Raw genomic sequence first — 14,430 nt, forward strand, 5'->3', positions numbered from 1 at the left:
ATCTAGTGCCTGTCCTCAAGAAGCTGAGAGTCTGTCTGGGGAATGAAGCTGAGAAGACAAGGGGAAAGACAGTAACAATGCAGGGAGATAACCACTGTGATGGAAGGACATACTGGAGAATGGCCAGTCAGAAGAAGATCAGGAGTTTCCCAGTGAAGCAAAGACTCAGCTGAATCTTGAAGGACTGATAGGATGTGATGGGCAAAGCAAGTAGAAGGCTGGGGCTATGGGCAGAGGGACTGGTACATAGCAGCATCTGATGGAAGAGTGAGCACATGTATTACAGTTGTGCAGGAATTCAAGGGCAGTTAGTCAGAGAGAAGCACTGAGCAAGGGGGATGGAAAAGATCGAGAGAGAGAGAGAGATGAGGTCAGAGACGTGGGCAGGGAGGAGATGAAGAAGGGCCTGGTAAGCCAGGCTGGAGTATAGATGTTGTCCTGAGAGTGCTGAAAGCTAGGGAAGGCTTTTACACATGGGCATGATGCCATTAGCTTTTCAGTTTACAAAGCTTCCTTTGGCAGAGCCACTACACTGCCACTGTCTTCTACAGATTTATGGTGGCATGGCATATGGTTGTGTGCGTAGGATTTGAGTCTAGATAGACCCGGGTTCAAATACTAGCTCACCAGCTATGAATTCTATGATCTTTGGTAACTTCCTGAACTTCTCTAAGCACAGTGCCTGGCAATTGACTGTGCCTGGCACAGTAAGTGCTCTTTAAGTATTAGCTGTTGTTATCATTATTTTACAAAATTATACTATAATTGAACAGTTGTATTTGAGAGAGAAAAAGAGAAGGTAACAGAGGTGGAAAAGAATGTGACCATTAATTGGGTTCTTTGTCACTTGTTTAGACAAGCCTAAAACACTAGTGGCAACGATACTTTCAGAGTATTTACTGTGGACTTGGTATTGCTGTAAGAGGTCTACATGTATTCACCCATTTATTCCTCAAAGCAGTCTATGAGGCAGAACCTATCATGATCACCCCCATTTCACTGATAAGGGAAGGGAAGTGAGGCCTGAGTAACTTGCCCACGGTTGTGAAGAGCTAGGATTTGAACCAGGCAGCCTGGCGAGATCCATATTTTTTAGTGCTAACTGCACTACTTTTGAAGCAAGGAGAGTTGTTGCCATGGCAGGTGGGAAGTGAAGAGGCCCTTGGATCATCTAGTCCAGCCTACTCACTTAATAGATCCATTCACCCCAAACTGTTAGTATCCATCTGTCTATGGCAAGAATGGTTCATTCATTTGTTCATTCGTCAACAGCTTTTTTTTCTCTTTTTCTTTTTTGGTTTTTGCAGCTGGCCAGTACGTTAACTGAACCCTGGATCTTGGTGTTATTAGCACCATGCTCTAATCATCTGAACTAACTGGCTAGCCCTTCGACAGCTTGCTAACTGAATGTCTACTACGTGCCAGACACTGGAGATACAGTGGTGAGCAGACAGTGCTTTCATGGCCCTTAGGGAGTTTACAGCCTATCAAAAGAAGTGGATTCCTTTAGAGCCAAGGTCATAAAAGTTTCAGATGCGCTCAGTGTTCCAATCTCATCAACTTTCTTGAGGTCTTCTGGGCACACCATACTTTATTCACCTGTCTTTGTACATGGTACTCCTCCCTAGCACAGCTTTCTTTCCTTTTGCCACCTATTAAAACTCTACTTGTCCTTTAAGAACCCACTCATATGTTAAGACTCTACTTGTGTGGAGACCTCCCCAAGCACAGCCAGTCAATCCACCGCTATCCTCTTGCCCCCTCTGTCATGGCACATAACACTCAATAGCACAATCATGTATTGCTAAGTGCGCTCCACGTATTAGCTAAAGAACAGGAGGAAAGTCATCTCCATATCCCACCTGCCCAGCACACCGTTATCCTTATTACATATTTCCCGAGTCCAAACAACAGAAAGATTCAGAATTAAGTCCTTCTGCCTCAGAGTGTGGTCATGGCCACCACTGGCCTCTCCTGGGGGATTATTAGAGATGTAGAATCTCAAGCCCCCCTCACCATACCTCACCATTCTGTGTCAGAATCTGCTTTAACAAGACTCCTAGGTGATTCCTGTGCACACTAAAAGTTAAGAAGCAGCAGTTTGAGCCATAGCTGCACAAGGTTTGACACATAAAAGACCAGAGGCAGAATCCAGGGCCCTGGTTCTCCTTCTGGTCCTCCCAGGTGATGTGCTCAAGGTTTTCAGGTCTTTTGATTCTTGGTGTAAACTTGTAGGGATATATGGAAGGAGCCATAGTAATTTTCAACTCTAATTTGGTTATATAAGTTGTTGATTTTGCTAAAAATAAGTTATGTTACCTAATTGTCACTCTGCAAATAGAATCCTCAAGGAAGCTTTAGCAGAGTTTAGTAGAACTGTTAAAAACACTGGCCCTGTGTAGACTCCTTTTCCTAACTGTGTTCTCTTAAAAAAGTTACTTAACCTCCTTGAGCTTCTATTTTCTTGATAATAAAGCAGAGACCATTAAATTACTCTGTAAGGCTACTGTAAGGAGATAACTTGCAAATCACAGCACAGTCCTCAGTAAGTGGAGGGTATTTGACTCCTTTTTGGAAATCTTTGGGAATCTGGGAGTGTTTAATAGATTGCCATACAGATGGATCTAGAAAGCCAAAAAGTTCTCTAAGCCCATTCAGTTGCACTTTGCATGTACATGATGCCCTAGACCACAGTGCAGATATAGTGATCACACACTTTGACAGGGATGGTTGGAAATAAACAACCAGTCAAAAAGGTGGACAGACTGAGCAAGACTCTAAAAATCAGGATTTTTCTGATCCTTGACAAAAAGTTCACTGAACTGTCTACTATGACACAGGGAGAGATAAAGACAAACTTGTCTCCTGAACAGACCCCCAAAATACATGCCAGAAACTGTGCAAATGCACATGGTATGAAGTCGCAGGGCAAGAGGAAAAGGGAAAAGAAACTATGGCAGAGAAAGGTGACTGTCCACCAAATCCTTACTCCCTTTCCACAGCAAATCCACCTGTCACTAGGAAAGGCCTCCGAGCCAGCGACAGTGTTCCCAGCCCTTTCTGTGTCTGTGAGGAGCCTCGTGATCACATCTCACTAATGGAATCTGAGCAGAAGGGATACTTGTCATTTCTGGTGGAGGTGGTGAAGAAGCGGTGTGAGTACTTCTGATAACTGAATACTGAGAACTTTGAGGCCCAAGGGATGGTAGTTGCAAAACTCAGGGGTCTTTGTCCCTGAGTCACTCATTGACCAGGAAAATCAGCAGTGGATACCTGTGTGAATATGACTTATTCAGTTAAAACCATTGCAATTGGGAGGTTATTTGACAAGCAGATAGCATTACCCTACCTAATACAAAAAGTGTCTTAAGTATATAGGAAAAAAACAAGAAAGAAAAGTAGAATTGGGCAGGTGGGGTTGGAAGCCCAATTGGCATCCAGTAAAAAGCTCAGTGGCCAGGTGGATCCTCCAAGGGAATCTGGTGAAGTGTTATAGGTTTATAGCTGATATCAATGTGAAAGTCCAAATGTTTTGTCCATTTCAAACAGCTCAGTTTTGGGGTGGGGAAACTGAGGCACACAAAAATGAAATGATGCAGTCGAAGTGTGGACAGAGATGTGGCTCCTGGAGAGGGTCTGGGATGAAAATCCTGCTCTGTTGGCTCCCAGTCCATCGGGGCACACAAGTCCGCCCAGGCACAGTGCCTTTTATCATGCCCTTTACTGATAAGAGGCAATGAATTGTATGAAATATAATTAAGACTTAGAAATGTACAGCAGGCAGGTTTTAGGGAAGGGCGATCAAAAAAAAAAAAAAGAAGAAGAAGAAGAAGAAAGAATGAAAAGAATGAACCAGATGAACCAGGAGGGTTGCCATGAAGAGACCATGAAGATGACAGGATTGGAAATAATTTCAAAAATGCTCCCAGCACCTCAGTGGTTTGATCTGGGGCCTGGGAAAGGGGGCAAAGCAGCCAGTCTGGCTTTGTTCTCAGACACAGGCTAAGAACCACCCTCCTCTGCTTTCATGGTCCCTGGGCTTATCTTAGCACCCAGCAGCTTTGCAGCAAGCAGGAGGGGACTGTGGCCCGTTGTTGAGTCCATCTCCCCACTGCCGCCAGAGCCCGGGGCATCTCGCCACTGCTGCTCTGGGACTACCCAGGGGGAAAATCTCAGGGTGCTGGCGGGTTTCTGTGTCAATTCTTCTCCCCCTAGAAACCACTCTCATTGCCAAAGATGCTGAGAAATGTACGGCAGGCAACACAAATTTAATTTAGTGTGGTGTGAACTTCTGGAAAAGGGTCTCCAGTATAAGTAGTCTCCAGTATAAGTACTAAGTTCGATAATTTAAAATAAATGGGTGGGGTTGGAGGGGGGCAGAAGTAACTTCAGCTGCTCACGACTAAAGGGAGCACTGAAAAATGATTAGTGCAAAAAGAAAGCCAAACATATTGTTTATTGATCATGGGCTCTGGAGTATGCTGGTGTGGGTGTGCAAGCTTGTTTATTTTTTCCTTTTTTCTTTTTAAAAGTAGTTATTTTTTCCCCCTCTTTCTCCATGATGACAGGCACTTTCATAATATGTCATATATATTATTTTATTTATGTATTTACATTATTTATCTACTTATATGTAATAAACAAATACAGATTTATTTTCTTTCAAAATATTCATTGTTTCTGCTCTCTCTGGACCTCCCTTTATCGTCAAGCCACTTTGCCACTAGGAAAGGAATATATATTATTTTATTAATTATTTACATTATATATATCTATATATAATAAATATAGATTTACTTTCTTTCAAAATATTCACCCAGTTTCTGCTCTCTCTGAACCTGCCTTTATTGTCAAGCCACTTTGCCACCAGGAAAGGAATATGGAAAATCAACTATCATTCTCTTTATGTGCCACCATTCTGCCTTCACTTATGCTGTCACTTTGCCCAGAATTTATGTCTTTGTTTTTTGCACTTGGCTGACTCAGTCTCAAATAAGGCAAATAAGGTCATCTCTTCCAGGAAGGTTTCTTTACCCATCTCCATCTCCCCACACCCTAGCTTCCTGCCCCAGATTTTCCTTTTTTTATGAGCTCTTGGCATTCTTTGCCCACTTAATAACAGAACCCCACACTGTACTACAATTAATAGGTATCTATTGTTCTAGAATCGATACTGATGAGCTCCTATTATCTGTGGGACCAGTTCCTAGATCTGGGGTGCATCTCTTACTGGAGTTGCTGTTTGACAAAGGGCCGCTTTGCAAACTCAAGCAACTAAATCAGTTTAGCTGAATTCTTGCACAAGACCCTGAGAATGACCTACATTGCTATTCCTGCTAAAAGGTTGTTTAAGAAACATGATCTCTACCAGACATTGCTTTAAAATGTGTATCCCTGCATGTCAGGAGTAGGACACCTAAAGATAGATGCCGATAAGAGAGAAAAATTGTTCCTCACTCCTACCAAAGTTAGAAAGAAAAGAACTAAGAATGTACATTTGCCATTTTTAGAGCTGTTTGACTTATGGACTTTTAGCCTATGTTTGGGAAATTTTCACCTTATGATGTTGGTGGGATGGAAATACAATTCTACTGTCTAAGCTGCAAATGCCAGATACTTGCTTTCCAGGCACTTCTAGAAAATGACTGGGCTCAGCCAACCAATCACATCTGCCCTAGGCTTTAACTTTAGATGCAAAGAAGCAGAGGGAGCGGGGGGTGGGGGGTAGGGCAAAGGCAGAAACCTCCAGTTTCTGGGGGCTGCAAGAGGAACTGCTGTGGTGGCAAGTCATGTCAGGGGACACAGGTTGGTAGCACAAGCAATGGACTGTTCAGGGACAGTGGCAGTGCTGTCCTAACTGGACTAGTGCTCTGGGCTGATTTTGGCTACGCATCTGGCTCTGTGGCCTTGTTTCATTTTGGCTCATTTCCCCACCTGCTTCTCCATCCTTTCCCAGATTATTCTGTGAGCTGCCATATACCTTTGAAATACATTTTAAAAAAAATCAGCCAGGGTTGTATTCTTTTCCTTGCAACTAGAAAACATATCTGAAATGACCTATAATATATCCAGTGCTCTACTAGATACTTAACCCTGACTGTCCTGTGTTTTGTATATATCTTGACTCACATAATCTATATAAAAACTCTGCAAGGTGGCTATTAAAATGCTCATTTTGTAGAGAAGTATCCTGAGATTCAGGTAAGTAACTTGCCCAAGTTCACACACAAGGAAGAGGCAGAATTGGGATTCTAAAATTGGCCTGCCTCATTATGGAGTCCACCCTTTGACTTTCAATATATGCTGTGTTGACCAGTATAGTGCTGGGCACAGAGAGGTAGCTGATGGATAGATGGACTGATGGATATGATGATGTGTGGATAGATGGACTGATGATGATGTGTGGATAGATGGATGTGTGGGTGAGTGGATGGATTGATGGGTGAGTGGATGGACGGATGGGTGAGTGGATGGGTGGGTGAATGGGTGGGTAGATGGATGGGTGGGTGGGTGGATGGTTGGATGGGTGGTGAGTGGATGGATGGAAAGATGAGTTGATGGGTGGATGGATGGGTGGGTGAACAGATAGATGGATGAATGGTTGGCTAACAATATAGTTGCAAGTTGTAAGGAAAAGAAGCTGTAGTCTTTTTTTTTTGTATTGTTTTAAAAACACTTATGAAGAGTATAGGGAAGAACCTATGTGATCATACCTGAAGCTTCCAGATTGCATTTTGAGATTATTTTTCCAATCATAGTTTAAATGGCTTTTGCCTTTCCCACTCAGAATGTGAAGGCAAGCAAGCCTACTGTAGGGGAGCCAGGCAGTAAGTCAACTAGCAAATACAATTGAATTCTCTGACATTCTTCTTCAGCTTCAGTTTGGAGATGTAGAACTCTCTAATGAATAGTCAGTAGTTACTGAATCAATCAACTGAATGAGGAAAGGCACTGACATTCAGGTAGACAGAAATCACAGCAGTGCAACGAGAGCAGCCAGGTGTCACAGGTCACATGGAGAATCGAGGCGGGGAGTTGCATTTCTCACCTGACATTCTCATAGCGATGGATGTAGATCCGATGGAACTGGTGCTGCAGGTGCTCATCTTCCACATTGGTCATGTCATTGATCATTTCCAGGACGACAAACCGTGGAAGCACAGACAGCACTAGCCGCTCCTGGAACCAAGAAATGAAGGGCAGCCTCGTTAGTCTCACCAGCAGGTCTCAGATGGGATGGAGGGTGTAGAAATTGTGGGGCTTTGGATGAAATCTTTGAGTAACTGCTAATTTCTTACCATTCTATAAGCATGACAAGTATCTACTGAGTACTTATGATTTGTCAGGCACTGTGCTGGGTGTTGTGTACACAGTGGTGGATTAAATGGATGGGCTCTTACTATTGTGGAGCTTACATTCTAATAAGGGAAACAGATATTAAATATTACACACCCAAACACACCCACACAAATTGACAAAATGCAATAAGTGCCATGCAAAAACAGGCCATAATGAGAGAGTACAATGGTCGATGACATGATTCAAATCAGGAATAGAGTCTGGTTGATGGGGACAGTGTGCTACATGTATAGAAACAGGGAACACAGGAGAGGAGCTGGGATGATGAAGCACTAACTCTTTACCAAAGATGAAAGGAACTGAGACACATGCAGCCTGAAAGTGGGGACCAAACACTTGACAGAATAATAGTCTTTCCATTGTGATCAACACCGGTAGATAAAAACAAGTAACTGGTTAACTAGCAACATAAACTAAATCCTAAAACGTCCTTGTATTGTAGAAACTGGCAAGAGTCGGCCTTCTGACACATGGTTGACTATAGTGTCAAACTGAATTTAGGTTTCTCATATCTCTGTAGTTATTTTTTGATCTTAAGCATTGTCACCATCCACTCTTTTGTGTATTTCTCACAAAACCCTGAGAATAAGCACACAGAAGAAGTTGTTTTGATTTAAAGGACAGATGAGTTTAAGACACATTAAATTGCTTGCACAACCTGAACAATTAAGTGGCAGTGTCAGGATGCAGTCTTTTCCTTCATTATTTCTCGACTGGATTCTTGGTGAGATGGGAGAAACCCTAAAGTTAGAGCTTGATGAAGGAGTTTGGATCCCACCTCCATCACTTAATCGAAATATGGCATTAAGTGACTACATCATCTCTCCAATTTGGCAAATACCAATAACATCCTCAACTTCACAGGGTTGCTGTAAGAATTCAATGAAATAAAATATGTGAGGGGACTGGCATTCATTCCCTCCTCTTTCCTCTCTCCTCTATGTAACCCTGCCTCTCATGTAAAGGGCGTTATTAATGAGGTGCCCACTGAGCATCACACGATGAAGCTCTTTCCTCTCTTGAAAGCTCTCGCATTGTGGGATTGAACCATTTCATGTTTATTAGTGCTATTTGTCAACTCTCCAGATACTTGTGGATTGTTCACACAATTGCTGCTGGGTGGGAGTAGGAGCTAGTCACTGGTGCTCTGCTGGTGGTTGTGGCTGGGACATCTAATTAAGATGCCTGTGCAAGGGAGGCAATAGAGCTGGAGTAGAAGGTTCATGCGTACCTGGGACCCCACGGTCCGTTTGTAAGTGTGTTTCATTGCGAATTATGCTTTTAGCAGTGTTGGGTTAGGGGTGATGTCTAAGAACTGGAGTGACAGAAAGAGGGAAGGGCTTATGTTAGGATGAGAATAACACAGAAAATAAAAAGTTGTTGGTGCAGCACATAAAACAACCTATGTGTAGTGAAGAGGTGGAAACTGAAGAGAGACACAGAAAGGCATTCATTCCCAGGACTTGCTGAAGACACTGTTCCTCCCTGAGATTCAAGTCCATGGACGTATTTGTGAGGCTGTAATCTGACCATCAGGATGGCCTGGAGTCTTAAAGTGCAGCTATCCTGGCCCCATCCCAGACTTACTGACATAGACTCAGGCAAGTAGAGTTTTTATTGAAAACTGCTGGCCAACTCTGTGTCAAGCACTACTAGGCACACTATTATACTACAGTCCTACAAAACATGTATTTGCAGGATAAAACAAAAACATGATTTTAGAAAACTGATTGCGTAGATGAGCAAAGGATTGAAACCAAATTCTACTCACTCCAAAAATAGCCATACCAGCTCCACTTCCTGCAAAATGTATTCTAATCACCTCTTACCTGATCCTTGTGGCTCTTTAGAAAATAACTATGAATTGAGGCAGCATGTGGGACATTCCTGTGATAGGATCTGAGAGTATGCAATGAAGCCTTGAAGAAAGAAAGGGCCACGTTCACTAAGGAGGATAGAAGACAAGTTCCTGAAAGAGGGTTCCTTAAAAATGGGTGGTTTCAAACATTTATTCATTCATTTAACAAGTATTTATTGAGAATGTACTGTGAGGGTCCTTCAAAATGTTTGTGGAAAAATAGAATTAAAACATAATACAAATCTTTCCATAAGTTTTTGAAGTATCCTCATATATGCCGGCTCAGTTCTAGGCATAGGAGATACACAGGGAATAAGACAGCCAAGATTCTGGAGGGAGGTTTACAGGTAGGAACTGAGAGGCTCCTTGGATGTTATGGCAAGAAATGTACCCTTACTAGCTACCATTTATGTGGGTCTGAGAGCACCCACTGTGGGCCAGGCACTGAGTTAGGGAGCCTCATACATAAAATCATGTAATATTCCCCATAACTCTATGGCAGGGATATCTCATTGTGGATTAACAAATGAGAAAACTAAGACTAAGAGAGGTAAAGTAACTTCCCAAGGTTACACAGCAAGGAAGACTCACTGTCTGGTGTGTCAGACTCCAGAGCCAGTTGGAAGCTTCCCCTCACTTTATCAGAAGTCAAAAATATAATTACCATTGAAATTAGAGGTGCACAATTATGCCTATAGTTAAACAAAGCACACATATGATGCTTAGTGATTACTTAATTGAACCCTTAATGCAAACAAATAAAAATCAAACATGGTAGTACAGTTAAAGGAAATCAGTGAACATATGTGAGTTACGCCTGGAATTTTTGCTACCATATGTTCTGCAAACTAAAACCACTTTTTAAAAAATGTGATGAATTAAGGAACTTTACAACATGGTGGTGGGTCTCCTTTTAGGGAAGTCAGCTGCTTCTGGGACATGTGGACTCTGCATTGGATCTCTTGATGTGAAGAAATACCTGGGAGGCAGGTTATTAAATGCAATGCATCTGAAGTCAAATCTGTGGAACCAGAAGGTTGGGTTGTATCTTTTTATTTTTTTTAATTTTTAAATTTTTTATTATTAGCATATTCATTATTACAAATCGTGATCTTTCTTTATGCCCTTTACCTGACTATCACTCCCCAAGTCTTCTTCCTTCCTCCCCCCTATCTCTAGTATCCTTAGAGTTTTTTCTTTCCTTCTGAAAATTCGATGTATCCCTGTGGTCCTTTCTTTCTTTTCTTTCCTTCCTTCCTTCCTAGCACCCAGTTATGAGTGAGAACGTGCAGTATTTCTCTTTCCTTGTCTAAGTAATCCCACTACTGGGTATATATCCTAAGGAATGGAAGTCATCATGTCGAAGTGATACCTGCACTCCCATCTTCATCGCAGCTCTATTTACAATAGCCAAGACGTGGAACCAACCTAAGTGTTCAACAATGGATGGCTGGTTAAGGAAAATGTGCTCTATATACACAATGGAATATTACTCAACCGTTAGAAAAAAAAAAAAAAAAAAAAAAAGGGCTGCATCTGTGGATGGTAAAGTGCAGCTCTGCTTGACTAACCCTTGTTTTCTGCTCCCACCCCAGCACATGGTAAGATCCTGTCCATCCCGTGTCTTCTATTCTGAGCAGGAGATCATGAGATATTTATTGTGTTGAACTGAGCACACGTCGCTACAGTGCCTGCTGCTGTACTTTCTGCCTCGAATGCCCTTTCTCCCTTGTTGTTTCTCCTGGTTAGCACATGGACACCTGCTCATCTTCAAACTTTAGGTCAAATTTCATTTCCCTGGTGAAGAGAATTAGTCACTCCTTTCAATATCATGTCCTTTTGAGCAGATCTTTCTCACAGCATTTATTACACTAAATGGTACTACACGGTACTTGTCTGTTTATATGCCAGTTGGTGAACTCTGAGATCTCTGAGTTCATTTTTTTATGTGCAAAGCCCAGCATACTCTCTTGCATAAAGAGATGCCAATAAACATATAAGTAATGAATGAGTGAACAAACTCCTGGTCCGAATATGAAACACAATAAATTAAGTGGGCCTATAAAGAACCACTAGCCTCAAGCGATAATACTCTAAGAGCCTAGCATCAAATTCTAGCCCAAGATTTTCATTCCTGAGCTCCAAAATCCTGTGTTGGTTACTAGAAATAGCTCAAGAGGGTGGCACGGAAGCTCCTTTCCATTGTTTTGCTGGATCCAAGACTGCACCTGCTTCCAGGGTAGGCGCTGGAGTGGCCCAATCCTGAAAGCTAACATAGGACAGCAGGTCTGAATCTTTTCTTTTTTTAAAACGATTCATAATTTTTTTAGTTGAAATGTATTGATTGCATGTATTTATGGGGTATAGAGTTATAGATCAATACGTGTATACAGTGTGTGATAATCAAGTCAGGGTAATCGGCATATCCATCAGGGCAAAACTTCATCATTTTTTGTGATGAGAACATTAACATCTGATCTCCTCTCTTCTAGCCGTTTAACGACATACAGTACATTACTATTAACTATCGATGCTTAGCACTACTGTATACCATGAGAACTCATTTTCCATATCTAGGTGTAATTTTGTGTTTGCTCTTTTTCTTTGGATTATGACATTCAGGTAAAGTGACACTTAGGGAGAAACATAATCTCTTGGGAGCACCTGATGTTCCACGAGGCCCACAAAAATGTATGAATAAATCTGTTTGTGTTTATTCATAAGTAATCATTATAAGCAAGTGGGTGGTAAAAACAGCCATTTCAAGATATTTTAAAAACTCAGTTTATAAATAGTTGTAGATAATTGAATAAATAAAAAATAATGAATGTGGCTTCTTTCTTGAGGTCTTTATGGAAAGGTCACCTTCTCATGGAGGCCTCCCTTTATACCCATGTCTAAGTGGTCAGACACTCCTGGCCTCCCAAGTAATGTGCTCCTTTCGTGTTTTATTTATTTTTTCTCCTCTAGCACTCACTGTTATTCAGCTTTCTATATATTTTGTTTATCTTGTTTTTCTGTCTGTCCATCCCTCTCAGATGTTAGCTCCATGAAGGTACACATTTTATTTCATGTCTTCAGTCTAATAATCCCAGCACCTAGAATGGTGTCTGGCTCATAATAGGCCTCCAATATATATTTATTGTATTATTTCTATGATGAAGGACTTTTTTTAATTGACTTGCCTTTCCAATCCACTGTTCCACAAGTGATGATTGTCAAGTAAGAGAGTAAATGTAGTTGAAAAATAAACCTTATTATGTTATTGGTTATTAAAATATTAAAGTATATATTGACATGTATTAACTTGTTCTCTATATGAATAGGTTTATGGAAAACTTCATTGATACCGTCACTTTACCTACCATTGATTTAGTAATTATGGTGATGGATATGTTCCTGGCATTTTTCTTGCTTATAAGCAAATGGGTGGGTGTAGATGTGTAATTCACACATCCTTCCTTTAACCTGCCTTATTAAAGATGTGTCTTTGAAATTTCAAAGAAAATAAAGCAGCTATAAAACTATAGCACCTAATTCCTGTAGCAATTTATAGTGCTAAGCACTGCAATAGGGACTCAGAGTACAACGGGGAATAAATACAGTAGAACATGATCCCTGCATCGTCGGGTGGGAGAGACAGATGTTAACCAAATGATCACAGAAATAATTGCACAACTACATCTGTAACAAGTGCTGTGAAAGAGATGTACTTGGTGCATTGAGAGTTCACGGCGGGGGCATTAACTTGGATGAGCAGTTCATTAACTGATGTGTGTGTGTGTGTTTCCGAGCGTGTTGGTGGTTGCGGAATACCATTCTAAGAGGAGAGAACAGCATGTGCAAAGGCCTGATGGAAAAAGAAGGCACAGCATGTTTGAGAAACCAAAAGAAGGGCCACAGCTAGAGTCAGCCAAGTGAAGTGGAGTGAGGGAGGAACTGAAGACATGCTGGACCTTGTTGGATCTTTATCTCGAGAGTTAGGAGTGACAACTGAAGTACTTTGCTGAGGGATCAGAGACATGAGCAGATTTGGATTTTTCAGTATCATTTCAATTGAAATATGGTTCAATGAAATGGTTAATATGGAGGTAGGGAAGAATGAAAACAATCAAATGGCGAATGTATTAGTCCAGGCAAAAGATGAGGGTAGATTAGACCAAGCTCATGGAAATGGAGATAGAGAAATGTGGGTATATGGATGGGATATTTACAAGATTTGTATGAATTGGGACTGTGAAAAAGGGCAAGAGGGCATCAAGGAGGACTCCTGGATTTCTGGATTTGTAAAGGATGGTGCTTTTTTTTAAAAAAAGAAAAAAAACTTTTAAAAATTGCTTTTATTGAAACATAATTGGTTATACTTATCTGTGGGGTACAGAGTTGAGTATTGGTTTTTGTGTACAATATGTGATGATCAAATAAGGATTGTTAGCATATTCATCATCAAGAAACATAATCTTTCTTTGTGTCCATTATTCAATTTCTCCCTAACCTCCCTCCTCCTCCCCGTTTCCCCCTTCTAATAACCACAGTTCTGTTCTCTCCTTCTGAAAGTTCAACATAATATTGTGTTTCCTTCCTTCCCTCCTTCCTTTTTTCTTTCTTTCTCTTTCTCCCTCCTTCACTCCCTCCCTCCCTCCTTCCTTCCTTCCTTCCTTCCTTCCATTTTTTCTGTCTCTGTCTCTGTCTCTGTCTCTCTCGGCTTCCACTTATGGGTGAGGACGTGGTATTTCTCTTTCTGTGCCTGATTTATTTCATTTAATATAATTTTCTCTAAGCTCATCCATGCTGCTGCAAATGGCAGAATTTTATTCTTTTTTATGGCTGAGTAGTATTCCATGGGGTGTGTGTGTGTGTGTGTGTGTGTGTGTGTGTATGTATATATATACCACATTTTCTTTATCGAGTCATCCTTCAGTGGACATTTAGGTTGGTTCCATATCTTGGCTACTGTAAATAGAGCTGCAATGAACACTGGAGTGAAGGTAGCCCTTCAACATGATGACTTTCATTCCTTTGGGTATATACCCAGGAGTGGGATTTCTAGATCTTATGGTAGTTCTCTCTGTAGTTGTTTTAAAGGATGGTGCTTTAAGTCTAATAAAATGGATGTCTCATAAGCAGCTATTAATATTTACTCTGGACTGCGGAAGAAACATATTCTTGTAGATGTACTTCTTACCTTCCCTACATGTGTCCATGGCAGACAC

General features: G+C 41.3%; 1 protein-coding gene across 1 annotated transcript in view; it reads right to left on the reverse strand.

The window, feature by feature from the left end:
- ADCY8 (adenylate cyclase 8) overlaps positions 1–14,430 on the reverse strand; it is a 253,284-nt gene that overhangs the window by 153,016 nt on the left and 85,838 nt on the right. The window contains exon 3 of the mRNA XM_063079734.1: positions 7,049–7,179. Coding sequence (XP_062935804.1) covers positions 7,049–7,179 — 131 coding nt within the window. The remainder of the gene's footprint in view (positions 1–7,048; positions 7,180–14,430) is intronic.

Source organism: Cynocephalus volans, chromosome 15, assembly GCF_027409185.1.
Source record: "Cynocephalus volans isolate mCynVol1 chromosome 15, mCynVol1.pri, whole genome shotgun sequence".
In the NCBI taxonomy this organism is placed as follows: domain Eukaryota; kingdom Metazoa; phylum Chordata; class Mammalia; order Dermoptera; family Cynocephalidae; genus Cynocephalus; species Cynocephalus volans.